Genomic DNA, 13,014 nt, shown 5'->3' with positions numbered 1-13,014 from the left:
TTGTGCTATTACGCATGTTTGTATATATGTAATCTAGGTTATATAATATATGATTTATGGTATTCACCTTCCATACTTGTGATTACTTTTAGTATATTTATACGCCACTCAATAGAACTAATACAGCGCGGATATCACGTCTTTTCTTTACATATATATATATACAGTATATATATATATATATATATATATGATTATATATAGGTGTGTGTATATATTTACATATACAGTATATATATATATATATATATATATATATATATATATATATATATATATATACCTGTATATACGCATATCTATTTAGAAATACTTAAAACATATTCTGCTATGTGCAGAACATTGGAATGTAAAATATTTACAGTAAATACATAGTTAAACAATTTATAAATATGAATAAATATAATATTGTGTATACATATGTATTGATGTGTTTATATGTGTATATATGTCGTAAATACATATATACACATATAAATACATATGTACACATATATAGACATATATACATACGTATACATCATTAGAAATGTATATGTATGTATCTGTATGTTAAAGCCCTTTGGCAGCTTTTTTTTTTATATATCTTTGAGCCCTTATAACTTTTCTTTGCAATATTTTTTTTTAAAATAATTTCTCTTGTTAAGTGTAGTCAGTCCACGGGTCATCCATTACTTATGGAATATATCTCTTCCTAACAGGAAGCTGCAAGAGGATCACCCAAGCAGAGCAGCTATATAGCTCCTCCCCTCACATGTCATATTCAGTCATTCTCTTGCAGCCTAACTAAAGATAGGTCGCTGTGAGAGGTCTGTGGTGTTTTTTAACTTAGTTTATTTCTTCAATCAAAAGTTTGTTATTTTAAATGGCACCGGAGTGTGCTGTTTGTTCTCAGGCAGCATTAGAAGAAGAATCTGCCTGCGTTTTCTATGATCTTAGCAGACGTAACTAAGATCCACTGGCTGTTCTCATCTGAGGAGTGAGGTAACTTCAGAAAAGGGGAATAGCATGCAGGGCCCCCCTGCAAACGAGGTATGTGCAGTAAATTATTTTTCTGAGGAATGGAATTGACTGAGAAAATACTGCTGATACCAATGTAACGTAAGTTCAGCCTTAAATGCAGTGATAGCGACTGGTATTAGGCTGATGAGTGTGTGTACACTGAATGTATTTTTCTAAGGAATGGAATTGACTCTGAAAATACTGTTAATACTGAAATAATGTATGAGCCTTAACTGCAGTAAAAGCGACTGGTAGCAGGCTTATTAATAACACTTCATAACTTTTAAAATGTATGTTCAAAACGTTTAATGGCATGTTAATCGTTTTTTGTGAGGTACTTGGTGATAAAACTTATTAGGGCATGATTTTTACCACATGGCCATCTTTGTTTTCTGCATAGAAACAGTTATCTGAGCTTCCCCACTGTTGTAATATGAGTGGGAGGGGCCTATTTTAGCGCTTTTTTGCGCGGTAAAAATTCAGTCACAATCTGTCTACTTCATCCTCCATGATCCAGATCGTCTCTAGAGAGCTCAGGGGTCTTCAAAATTCATTTTGAGGGAGGTAATCAGTCACAGCAGACCTGTGACAGTGTGTTTTGACTGTGTTAAAAACGTTAATTATTAAATTGTTATCCGTTTTTGGGTATTAAGGGGTTAATCATCCATTTGCTGGTGGGTGCAATCCTTTGCTAACTTAATACATTTACTGTGAAAAATTGGTTGCTATAACTATTTTAGTTCATTGTTATTTCAACTGTGACAGCTTTTTGTGCTTCTTAAAGGCACAGTAGCGTTTTTTATATTGCTTGTAAATTTATTTAGAAAAGTATTTCCAAGCTTGCTAGTCTCATTGCTAGTCTGTTTAAACATGTCTGACTCAGATGAATCTCTTTGTTCACTATGTTTAAAGGCCAATGTGGAGCCCCAATAGAATTTGTGTACTAATTGCATTGATGTTACTTTAAATAAAAGTCAATCTTTACATGTAAAGAAATTATCACCAGACAACGAGGGGGAAGTTATGCCGACTAACTCTCCTCACGTGTCAGTACCTTCGCCTCCCGCTCAGAAGGTGCGTGATTTTGTGGCGCCAAGTACATCAGGGAGGCCCCTTACAAATCACTTTGCAAGACATGGCTACTGTTATGACAGAAGTATTATCTAAATTGCCAGAATTAAGAGGCAAGCGCGATAGCTCTGGGTTAAGGACAGAGCGCGCGGATGAGGTGAGAGCCATGTCAGATACTGCGTCACAGTTTGCAGAACATGAAGACGGAGAGCTTCATTCTGTGGGTGACGGATCTGATCCAGGGAGACTGGATTCAGAGATTTCTAATTTTAAATTTAAGCTTGAGAACCTCCGCATATTGCTAGGGGAGGTATTAGCGGCTCTGAATGATTGTAACACGGTTGCAATTCCAGAAAAATTATGTAGGTTGGATAGATACTATGCGGGTACCGGTGTGTACTGACGTGTTTCCTATACCTAAAAGGCTTACAGAGATTATTAGCAAGGAGTGGGATAGACCTGGTGTGACTTTTTCCCCTCCTCCCATATTTAGGAAAATGTTTCCTATAGACGCCACCACACGAGACTTATGGCAGACGGTCCCTAAGGTGGAGGGAGCAGTTTCTACTTTAGCTAAGCGTACCACTATCCCGGTGGAGGATAGTTGTGCCTTTTCAGATCCAATGGATAAGAAATTAGAGGGTTACCTTAAGAAAATGTTTGTTCAACAAGGTTTTATCTTACAACCCCTTGCATGCATTGCGCCTGTCACTGCTGCGGCGGCATTCTGGTTTGAGTCTCTGGAAGAGGCCATTCGCACAGCTCCATTGGATGAAATTATGAACAAGCTTAAAGCACTTAAGCTAGCTAACGCATTTGTTTCTGATGCCCGTCGTACATTTAACCAAACTTACGGCTAAGAACTCCGGATTCGCCATCCAAGCACGCAGAGCGCTATGGCTTAAATCCTGGTCAGCTGACGTGACTTCTAAATCTAAATTGCTTAATATTCCTTTCAAAGGGCAGACCTTATTCAGGCCCGGCTTGAAAGAAATTATAGCTGACATTACGGGAGGTAAGGGCCATGCTCTACCTCAGGACAGGGCCAAATCAAAGGCCAAACAGTCTAATTTTCGTGCCTTTCGTAACTTCAAGGCAGGAGCAGCATCAACTTCCTCCGCTCCAAAACAGGAAGGAGCTGTTGCTCGTTACAGACAGGGCTGGAAAGTTAACCAGTCCTGGAACAAGGGCAAGCAGGCCAAGAAACCTGCTGCTGCCCCTAAGACAGCATGAAGAGAGGGGCCCCCTATCCGGAAACGGATCTAGTGGGGGGCAGACTTTCTCTCTTCGCCCAGGCTTGGGCAAGAGATGTCCAGGATCCCTGGGCGTTGGAGATCATATCTCAGGAATATCTCCTGGACTTCAAAACTTCTCCTCCACGAGGGAGATTTCATCTTTCAAGGTTATCAGCAAACCAAATAAAGAAAGAGGCGTTTCTACGCTGTGTACAAGACCTCTTACTAATGGGGGGGATCCACCCAGTTCCGCGGACGGAACACGGGCAAGGATTCTATTCAAATCTATTTGTGGTTCCCAAGAAAGAGGGAACCTTCAGACCAATCTTGGACTTAAAAATCCTAAACAAATTCCTAAGAGTTCCATCATTCAAAATGGAAACTATTCGAACCATCCTTCCCATGATCCAAGAGGGTCAGTACATGACCACAGTGGACTTAAAGGATGCCTACCTTCACATACCGATTCACAAGGATCATTATCGGTACCTAAGATTTGCTTTCCTAGACAGGGCATTACCAGTTTGTAGCTCTTCCTTCGGATTAGCTACGGCTCCAAGAATCTTTACAAAAGTTCTGGGCTCACTTCTGGCGGTACTAAGACCGCGAGGCATAGCGGTGACTCCGTACCTAGACGACATTCTGATACAAGCGTCAAGTTTTCAAACTGCCAAGTCTCATACAGAGATAGTTCTGGCATTTCTGAGGTCGCATGGGTGGAAGGTGAACGTGAAAAAGAGTTCTCTATTACCACTTACAAGGGTTCCCTTTCTAGGGACTCTTATAGATTCTGTAGAGATGAAAATTTACCTGACGGAGGCCAGGTTATCAAAACTTCTAAATGCTTGCCGTGTCCTTCATTCCATTCCACACCCGTCAGTAGCTCAGTGCATGGAAGTAATCGGCTTAATGGTAGCGGCAATGGACATAGTACCATTTGCGCGCCTGCATCTCAGACCGCTGCAATTGTGCATGCTAAGTCAGTGGAATGGGGATTACTCAGATTTGTCCCCCCTGCTAAATCTGGATCAAGAGACCAGAGATTCTCTTCTATGGTGGCTTTCTCGGCCACATCTGTCCAAGGGGAGGACCTTTCGCAGGCCAGATTGGACGATTGTAACAACAGACGCCAGCCTTCTAGGCTAGGGCGCAGTCTGGAACTCCCTGAAGGCTCAGGGACTATGGACTCAGGAGGAGAAACTCCTCCCAATAAATATTCTGGAATTAAGAGCAATATTCAATGCTCTCCTAGCTTGGCCTCAGTTAGCAACTCTGAGGTTCATCAGATTTCAGTCAGACAACATCACGACTGTGGCTTACATCAACCATCAAGGGGGAACCAGAAGTTCCCTAGCGATGTTGGAAGTCTCAAAGATAATTCGCTGGGCAGAGTCTCACTCTTGCCACCTGTCAGCGATTTACATCCCAGGCGTGGATAACTGGGAGGCGGATTTTCTAAGTCGCCAGACTTTTCATCCGGGGGGAGTGGGAACTTCATCCGGAGGTCTTTGCTCAACTGATTCATCGTTGGGGCAAACCAGATCTGGATCTCATGGCGTCTCGCCAGAACGCCAAGCTTCCTTGTTACGGATCCAGGTCCAGGGACCCGGGAGCGGTGCTGATAGATGCTCTGACAGCCCCTTGGGTCTTCAACATGGCTTATGTGTTTCCACCATTTCCGATGCTTCCTCATTTGATTGCCAAGATCAAACAGGAGAGAGCTTCGGTGATTCTGATAGCGCCTGTGTGGCCACGCAGGACCTGGTATGCAGACCTAGTGGACATGACGTCCTGTCCACCGTGGTCTCTGCCTCTGAGACAGGACCTTCTAATTCAGGGTCCTTTCAACCATCCAAATCTAATTTCTCTGAGGCTGACTGCATGGAGATTGAACGCTTGATTCTATCAAAGCGTGGCTTCTCGGAGTCGGTTATTGATACCTTAATACAGGCTAGGAAGCCTGTTACCAGAAGAATTTACCATAAGATATGGCGTAAATATTTATATTGGTGTGAATCCAAGAGTTACTCATGGAGTAAGGTTAGGATTCCTAGGATATTGTCTTTTCTACAAGAGGGTTTAGAAAAGGGCTTATCTGCTAGTTCGTTAAAGGGACAGATTTCTGCTCTGTCTATTCTTTTACACAAACGTCTGGCAGAAGTTCCAGACGTTCAGGCTTTTTGTCAGGCTTTAGCTAGGATTAAGCCTGTGTTTAAGACTGTTACTCCGCCGTGGAGCTTAAACTTAGTTCTTAACGTTCTTCAAGGCGTTCCATTTGAACCCCTTCATTCCATTGATATCAAGCTGTTATCCTGGAAGGTTCTGTTTTTGATGGCTATTTCCTCGGCTCGAAGAGTCTCTGAGTTATCTGCCTTACATTGTGATTCTCCTTATCTGATTTTCATTCAGACAAGGTAGTTCTGCGTACTAAATCTGGGTTCTTACCTAAGGTAGTTACTAACAGGAATATCAATCAAGAGATTGTTGTTCCATCACTGTGTCCTAACCCTTCTTCAAAGAAGGAACGACTTTTGCATAATCTGGACGTAGTCCGTGCCCTGAAGTTCTATTTGCAGGCAACTAAAGATTTTCGTCAAACTTCTTCCCTGTTTGTCGTTTACTCTGGACTGAGAAGAGGTCAAAAGGCTTCGGCTACCTCTCTCTCTTTTTGGCTTCGTAGCATAATACGTTTAGCCTATGAGACTGCTGGACATCAGCCTCCTGAAAGGATTACAGCTCATTCTACTAGAGCTGTGGCTTCCACCTGGGCCTTTAAAAATGAGGCCTCTGTTGAACAGATTTGCAAGGCTGCAACTTGGTCTTCACTTCACACTTTTTCAAAATTTTACAAATTTGACACTTTTGCTTCTTCGGAGGCTATTTTTGGGAGAAAGGTGCTTCAGGCAGTGGGTTCCTTCTGTTTAAGGTTCCTGCCTTGTCCCTCCCTTCATCCGTTGTACTTTAGCTTTGGTATTGGTATTCCATAAGTAATGGATGACCCGTGGACTGACTACACTTAACAAGAGAAAACATAATTTATGCTTACCTGATAAATTTATTTCTCTTGTAGTGTAGTCAGTCCACGGCCCGCCCTGTCTTTAAGGCAGATCTAAATTTTAATTAAACTCCAGTCACCACTGCACCCTATGGTTTCTCCTTTCTCGTCTGGTTTTGGTCGAATGACTGAATATGACATGTGAGGGGAGGAGCTATATAGCAGCTCTGCTTGGGTGATCCTCTTGCAGCTTCCTGTTAGGAAGAGATATATTCCATAAGTAATGGATGACCCGTGGACTGACTACACTACAAGAGAAATAAATTTATCAGGTAAGCATAAATTATGTTTTTTATTAGACAGTATTTTTATGAGTGTTAGTGTACTTTGTGATGTATTTTTTATTTGTTTTGTGGCACTTTTTATATTCTAAAGAAACAAAGACACCGGCAATCCTAAAGGCGCTTGTGGTAAAAAGTTGATTTATTTGGAGACAAGCATTACAATCAAGAAAAGTAGTATGGTCTCAGCGTGTAAACTTCTAACGCGTTTCGGCAATTACAGCTATAATCATAGACATGTTAGTGCTACGTCTACAGGAACTTAAATAGCCCCTGATGTGTGCACTAATTAGCGCAAGCTGAGCAACTTAAAGTTACAATAATCTGACACTAATCATTCTAACACGGACATCCTGAGTGATTAATCAAACTGTGTTAATATATACATATATACATCGTACTGTCATATTCAATTGACTCATTACAGATACAGTTGTACTGAATACTATTACTAACCTTATATTAGAGAATTAAATAATCAAGTGAGCACAATAAATTAGTTAGAATATAGTTAATAGAGGGATGGTATATATAAGCCTTTACACACACACTGGTTTGGAAGAGAAGATAATATAAAGTATCAAAAAAATTATACTCACATTATTACTTATTATAGGAGAGAACCTACTTATGCTTTTTCAAGCTGTTCAATAGAATAGGAAAACAAAACGGTACTCTAATATTCTTTAAGTAGGCAAAAGTAATAGAATACTAAAGGAATATAGAGGAATACTTTAAACGTCATCATAATTAAGTAATACAATTAGAATTGAACCTATCTATTGTCTTTGCCAAAAGTTTATAATGTCACCTTCTATATTGAAGCCTTGTGGCCTTCTTGTTTTCAGTTGAAAAATCCAGAAGGCTTCCCTAAACAATAGTCTACTGGCCCAATCCCCTCCTCTTAATGAGGGTCTCACATGTTCTATTACTTGCCATTTGAAACCAGTAACATTTTGATCATGGCTAAAAATAAAATGCCTTGCCAGATTAGAACAGTCATTGCCTTGCTTAATATTATTAAGGTGTTCCCTCATTCTTGTTCTTGCTTCTTCTTTGTTTTGTTTTTTTCTTTGTTCTTGCTTTTTTTTATATTCGCCAAACAGTTAACTACAGCTCTGAAATCGTGGTAATGATTGCGCTCAACTTGTAAAATCAGTCCAATTTACACGGAGCGCAAATGATCACGAAAACACTCGCAAAATAATTTGCGCTCCACTCTTAATCTAGCCCTTAGTGTTTAATGACGCTTTAATAAATGAACTGATTTAATAACTGTTTCACTATCTTCCATCACTCACTCACTCTCCTCTTTTTCTTGTTTAGGCTGGATTTTCAACAGCACCAGCAAGGGCAGTTTCAGTGGTGAAGAATATGAATTTACCCGAATTGCCTCGCAATATCAACATAGGCGACATCAACATCAAAGTCCCTAACCTTTCTCAGTTTGTTTGAAATGACATTATGAACATGTTTTTTGCCTATTTATTGTGTGGGCCTAATGATCTGCTGTCTGTTCCTTTCATAGGACAGCAAAGCACATTAGAATAGTACACTGGAAATCATTGATCCATAAAAACAGATCATAAATGTTACCATTGATTATTTTGACGCAAGTTATATTTAATATTTAGTGTAAAAAATGATTCAATGTAAGTAATGTTTTACCATAAAATCTAAAACCGGATAAAAACTACATTTCAGCCCTATTCTTCAAGTTTCAAATTTCTTGCACTTTTTGCATTTATTTTTTTATATTCTTATATGTTTTCTTCTTTTTGTTTGAAATGGAAAGTTTTAAATAGTAATCAAAATGTTCTTATTTACCTTCCCAGCAGTTGTATTTCTTTATTAACCTTAACCTGGAGCAGTGCTTTAAAAATACTTAACTAATTAGATTATTCTGTTCTAATTAAGCTCCCAAAAACAAGAGTTAAAGGTTTTTTACCCAAATACTGAATCGTTTAAAAGTAATGCAGCACATTTTTAAAGCGCTGACTAAAATAGAGGCTATGTTACCTCAAAATTTCCTCAGTAGCTACATCCCATTGTGTGAGCACCTAGTCTGGATGCTAGTCAGAGTAGCAGCAAGGTAGCGTGCATCAAGCATATGCAGGCACAGTCACTGTCTTTAGCACCTCAGTTAAGGAAGTTTACTATGAAATCTGTGAGATCACGGTAAATTTCTTACAAGATCACAGTAAAGCACAGTGTGAAGTTGGCACTAATGGTGCTGATTGGCTGTTCTTTTCTTTACCACACAGTTGACACTAAAAACACCTGAATGTTAACTGCTCACTCTGGTTACTTGACCTTAGTTTTAAATACAAAAAAAAAAATCATAAAACAATTTATTTTTCACAGTGGCATCAGAGATTAATAAACATTTATGTTGAGTGAATTGTTCCTTCAATAAAATGTCTTGATTTAAATATGAGAGAACAATTATGAACACCACGTTAGGGGGTGATGAAACCAAGTACTAAACATATTAAGCATAAGGTACCTTGCGCAACCCAACATGTCTGATCTGTTCCATCTTATGGAATGAAAGTCATTTTTTACAACCAGCTGTTTGAAATTAAGAGATACGTAACTAATCCGTTTTACGTTTACTCATGCGATTTGTAAACAAGGGAGAATTCTGTAAAAATTGTCTTACTTGAACATGTTAACTCTTTATAAACTGGAAGTAAAATTATTGCAACAGTTTGATTTCGTAGAATAAATCATTTTTGTTACTTATTTGCCTTATGTTGAAAGTTACTCTTTTGGGTTTCTTTTTTGTGTGCAACTGCTCTGTTACTTTTTTATTATTTTAGAAAATCTTTTGCATTCTTATATTGTTTCTTCTTTAAGTACCCCCTATTAGATCATTGGGAAAGATCTCTCCAAAGCAAACTATAATAAATACCATGCCTATATGTCCCTAATGACCAGCATTACCAAAGCTTGAAATGTGCTGCAAATAATTACCATACAGTACTGCTTAGAGCAACACCTGTTTCATATTCTCTTAGCAGTATGTTTATAGCAGCCCACATATAAAATATAAGGTAAAACAAACAGCCAAGATAGAACCCTGTGGTTTATTATTTGATTAATGTAGTTAAATATGACAGCCTTGTTATTTTTTTAGGGGTTTTATTTATCAAAAAGTAGTTAAAAATAAAAAAGGCAGTATTTGTATTTTTCCTCACTTAAGGGAGATGAGCACTTTGGATGATCAGTCTCTGAGTCATAAGTCAGCATACTTCAGGGAACTCGAGTTGCACAAGACGCCCTGGATCATTTTTGGACTTAACAATGAAACCTACTAAATTGCTATTTTATTTTTATTGTTACTCAAACTAGCTAATGTTCTAGTATTCCAAGATATATTATACCTTAATGTTAACATTTGCTGAAAATGTGTCTTTTCATTACTGTTGTTGCAACTTGTGATTATTATCAAGTATTATACCTTAAATAATGTTAACATTTGCTGAAAATGTGTGTTTTCATTACTGTTGTTGCAACTTGTTATTATTATCAAGTTTAAGTTATATGTACACTGATTTACACTACTGGAATTAAGCCTTATAATTTGGAATTCTGACATAAACCACTTTTGAAGTGTCAAACTGAGCCAGCTGATATTCTTGGGAATACTGAACATTAGATAATATCTCAACTATATCACAGTGTGTTGTTTGTCTTCTAGGCTAAGATATACCCAGGTACTGAAGAGAAAATGAATTGTTTAGAAAGATACTGATAATTTAATGGAAGTAGAAGCAGTGATTAATTCAATTACCCTCTCTTGTTTCTTCTACACAGAAATACAGCTTCTAGTAATTTCCCAATATTCAGAAAGGCACTACCTCTTCTGATTAATCAAGCATAGTTTAATTTGTTAGGTGTTACCATAGCTATGGTTAAACATATGTTTTATGCTGGTTATTGCGGTCTTTCTGCCATTACTAAACATATGGGATATAAAATGTCATTACTTTTTTGAATATATATAGTATCTATATACATATATAAATATATATGTGGTTATATTTTTAAATTACATGCTGTGTTTTATTTCTGTACTTTGTGAATAATATTATACAATAGGTACGTGCTATGTGTCTTACATATATAAAATATACTGTATTATGCACAATATGTTGATTTATTGTATTCTCTAGTCAAATAAAGTTATATGTAATCCATAGGTGTATAGCTGAATTTAAAATACTTCATGTTAAACCAATTTCATTTTATATCATATTACTAAATTCTGTGCAATATTTTTTCTCTTGCAAGGTGTATCCAGTCCACGGATTCATCCTTTACTTGTGGGATATTCTCCTTCCCTACAGGAAGTGGCAAAGAGAGCACACAGCAGAGCTGGTCCATATAGCTCCCCCATCTAGCTCCACCCCCAGTCATTCTCTTTGCCGGCTCTAAGCACTAGGTCTCTCTACGGGAGGGTAAAGTGAATGTGGTGTTAGAATTGTAGTTTTATTATCTTCAATCAAAAGTTTGTTATTTTTAAATGGTACCGGTTTGTACTATTTACTCTCTAGCAGAAAAAAGATGAAGAATTCTGCTGAGAGGAAGATGATTTTAGCATGTTGTAACTAAAATCCATTGCTGTTCCCACACAGGACCTGAGGAGTACCAGAGAACTTCAGTTGGGGGGAACAGTTTGCAGGCTTGACTAAAATGAGGTATGTTCAGTCATTTATTTCTAGACAAGACTGAGATAATGCTAGAAGAGACAGACAATATCCCCATGTGGGGAGGGTAAGCTATGTTCTGAGACTTAGTAAAGAATTGAATGCTTATATAACAGGGCTAATTATGCTGGTTGACACTAACTCAGGGCAATCGATTATTTTGCTTAGGAATACTCGTTGGGAATCACTTTGAAAGCACTTTTGGGTTCTGTCTGGGGTTATTATCCACATGGCTAATTTTATTCACTTAGAAGTGATTTTTGTAGCCTCACACTCCAGAGTGGAGTGGGAGGGACCTAATTTCGTGCCTCAGATGCGCAGTTAGAATTGAAAGAGAAATTCATGCTGCTTCACATGGAGGGTCCTGCTGCTGTTTGAGGGCCTAGAAGAAGCTTATTCCCCAAATCTGATCCTAAGGGCAGGTAGGGCCACAGCAGTGCTGTGGAAAGGTGCTGTAGTAATTTACCTTCGGTTGTTGGCTTTAGGGCTGCTCCGGTTTGGGCATTAAGGGGTTAATCGTTTTTCTTGCTAGTGGTGCAATCTTACTAATGCTTTAGGTACATACTGTGAAAATTTCAAGAAGATTACTGCATTTTTCACTGTTTTTGTAAAATTGTGTGCCTTTTTTAACTCTTAAAGGCACAGTAACGTTTTTTCAAATTGTGTTTTTTATTTGTTTATAGTGATTTCTAAGCCTGTTTGTGCATATTATAGTCTGTTAAACATGTCTGTAAACGCACAACCATACCAATTGAAGACAGTTGTGCTTTTAAAGACCCTATGGATAAAAAGTTAGAGGGTTTACTTAAGAAAATTTTTGTTCAACAAGGTTTTCTTTCCAAATCTAATTTCTCTACGTCTGACTGCTTGGAGATTGAACGCTTAATTCTATCGAAGCATGGTTTCTCTGAGTCAGTTTATAGATACTCTGATTCAGGCTAGAAAGCCTGTCACCAGGAAAATCTATCATAAGATATGGCGAAAATATCTTTGTTGGTGTGAATCCAAGGGTTACTCATGGAGTAAGATTAGGATTCACAGGATATTGTCTTTCCTCCAAGAAGGATTGGAGAAAGGATTGTCAGCTAGTTCCTTAAAAGGACAGATATCTGCTCTGTCTATTCTTTTACACAAGCGTCTGGGCTGAGGTTCCAGACGTACAAGCGTTACTCAGGCTTTAGTGAGAATCAAGCTGTCTATGAAGAACTGTGGCTCCGCCATGGAGTCTAAATCTAGTTCTTTCAGTTCTTCAAGGGGTTCCGTTTGAACCTTTATATTCCATAGATTATTAAGTTGTTATCTTGGAAAAGTTTTGTTTTTGGTAACTATTTCTTCTGCTACGAAGAGTCTCAGAGTTATCTGCTTTACAGTGTGATTCACCTTACCTGGTGTTCCATGCAGATAAGGGTAGTTTTACGTACCAAACCTGGTTTTCTTCCTAATCCTTCTTCGAAGAAGGAACGTCTGTTACATAATCTTGATGTGGTTCGTGCTTTAAAGTTCTACTTACAAGCAACTAAGGATTTCAGACAAACATCTTCCTTATTTGTTGTCTATTCTGGTAAGAGGAGAGGTCAGAAAGCGACTGCTACCTCTCTTCCTTTTGGCTGAAAAGCATCATCCGTTTGGCCTACGAGACTGCTGGCCAGCAGCCTCCT

At 38.4% G+C, this 13,014-nt stretch overlaps 1 protein-coding gene across 1 annotated transcript in view; it reads left to right on the top strand.

Moving 5' to 3' along the window:
* The window catches only part of AP3S2 (adaptor related protein complex 3 subunit sigma 2), a 241,863-nt gene extending 232,474 nt beyond the window's left edge, over window positions 1–9,389 (top strand). Inside the window, exon 6 of the mRNA XM_053717686.1 lies at window positions 7,971–9,389. Coding sequence (XP_053573661.1) covers window positions 7,971–8,099 — 129 coding nt within the window. The 3' untranslated portion in view covers window positions 8,100–9,389. The remainder of the gene's footprint in view (window positions 1–7,970) is intronic.
* Window positions 9,390–13,014: the final 3,625 nt, after the last annotated feature.

The sequence above is a fragment of the Bombina bombina genome, chromosome 6 (genome assembly GCF_027579735.1).
Source record: "Bombina bombina isolate aBomBom1 chromosome 6, aBomBom1.pri, whole genome shotgun sequence".
Classification (NCBI taxonomy): Eukaryota; Metazoa; Chordata; class Amphibia; order Anura; family Bombinatoridae; genus Bombina; species Bombina bombina.
The sequence above is the reverse complement of the archived record's forward strand: the minus strand, read 5'-3'. Positions and strand labels throughout refer to the sequence as shown.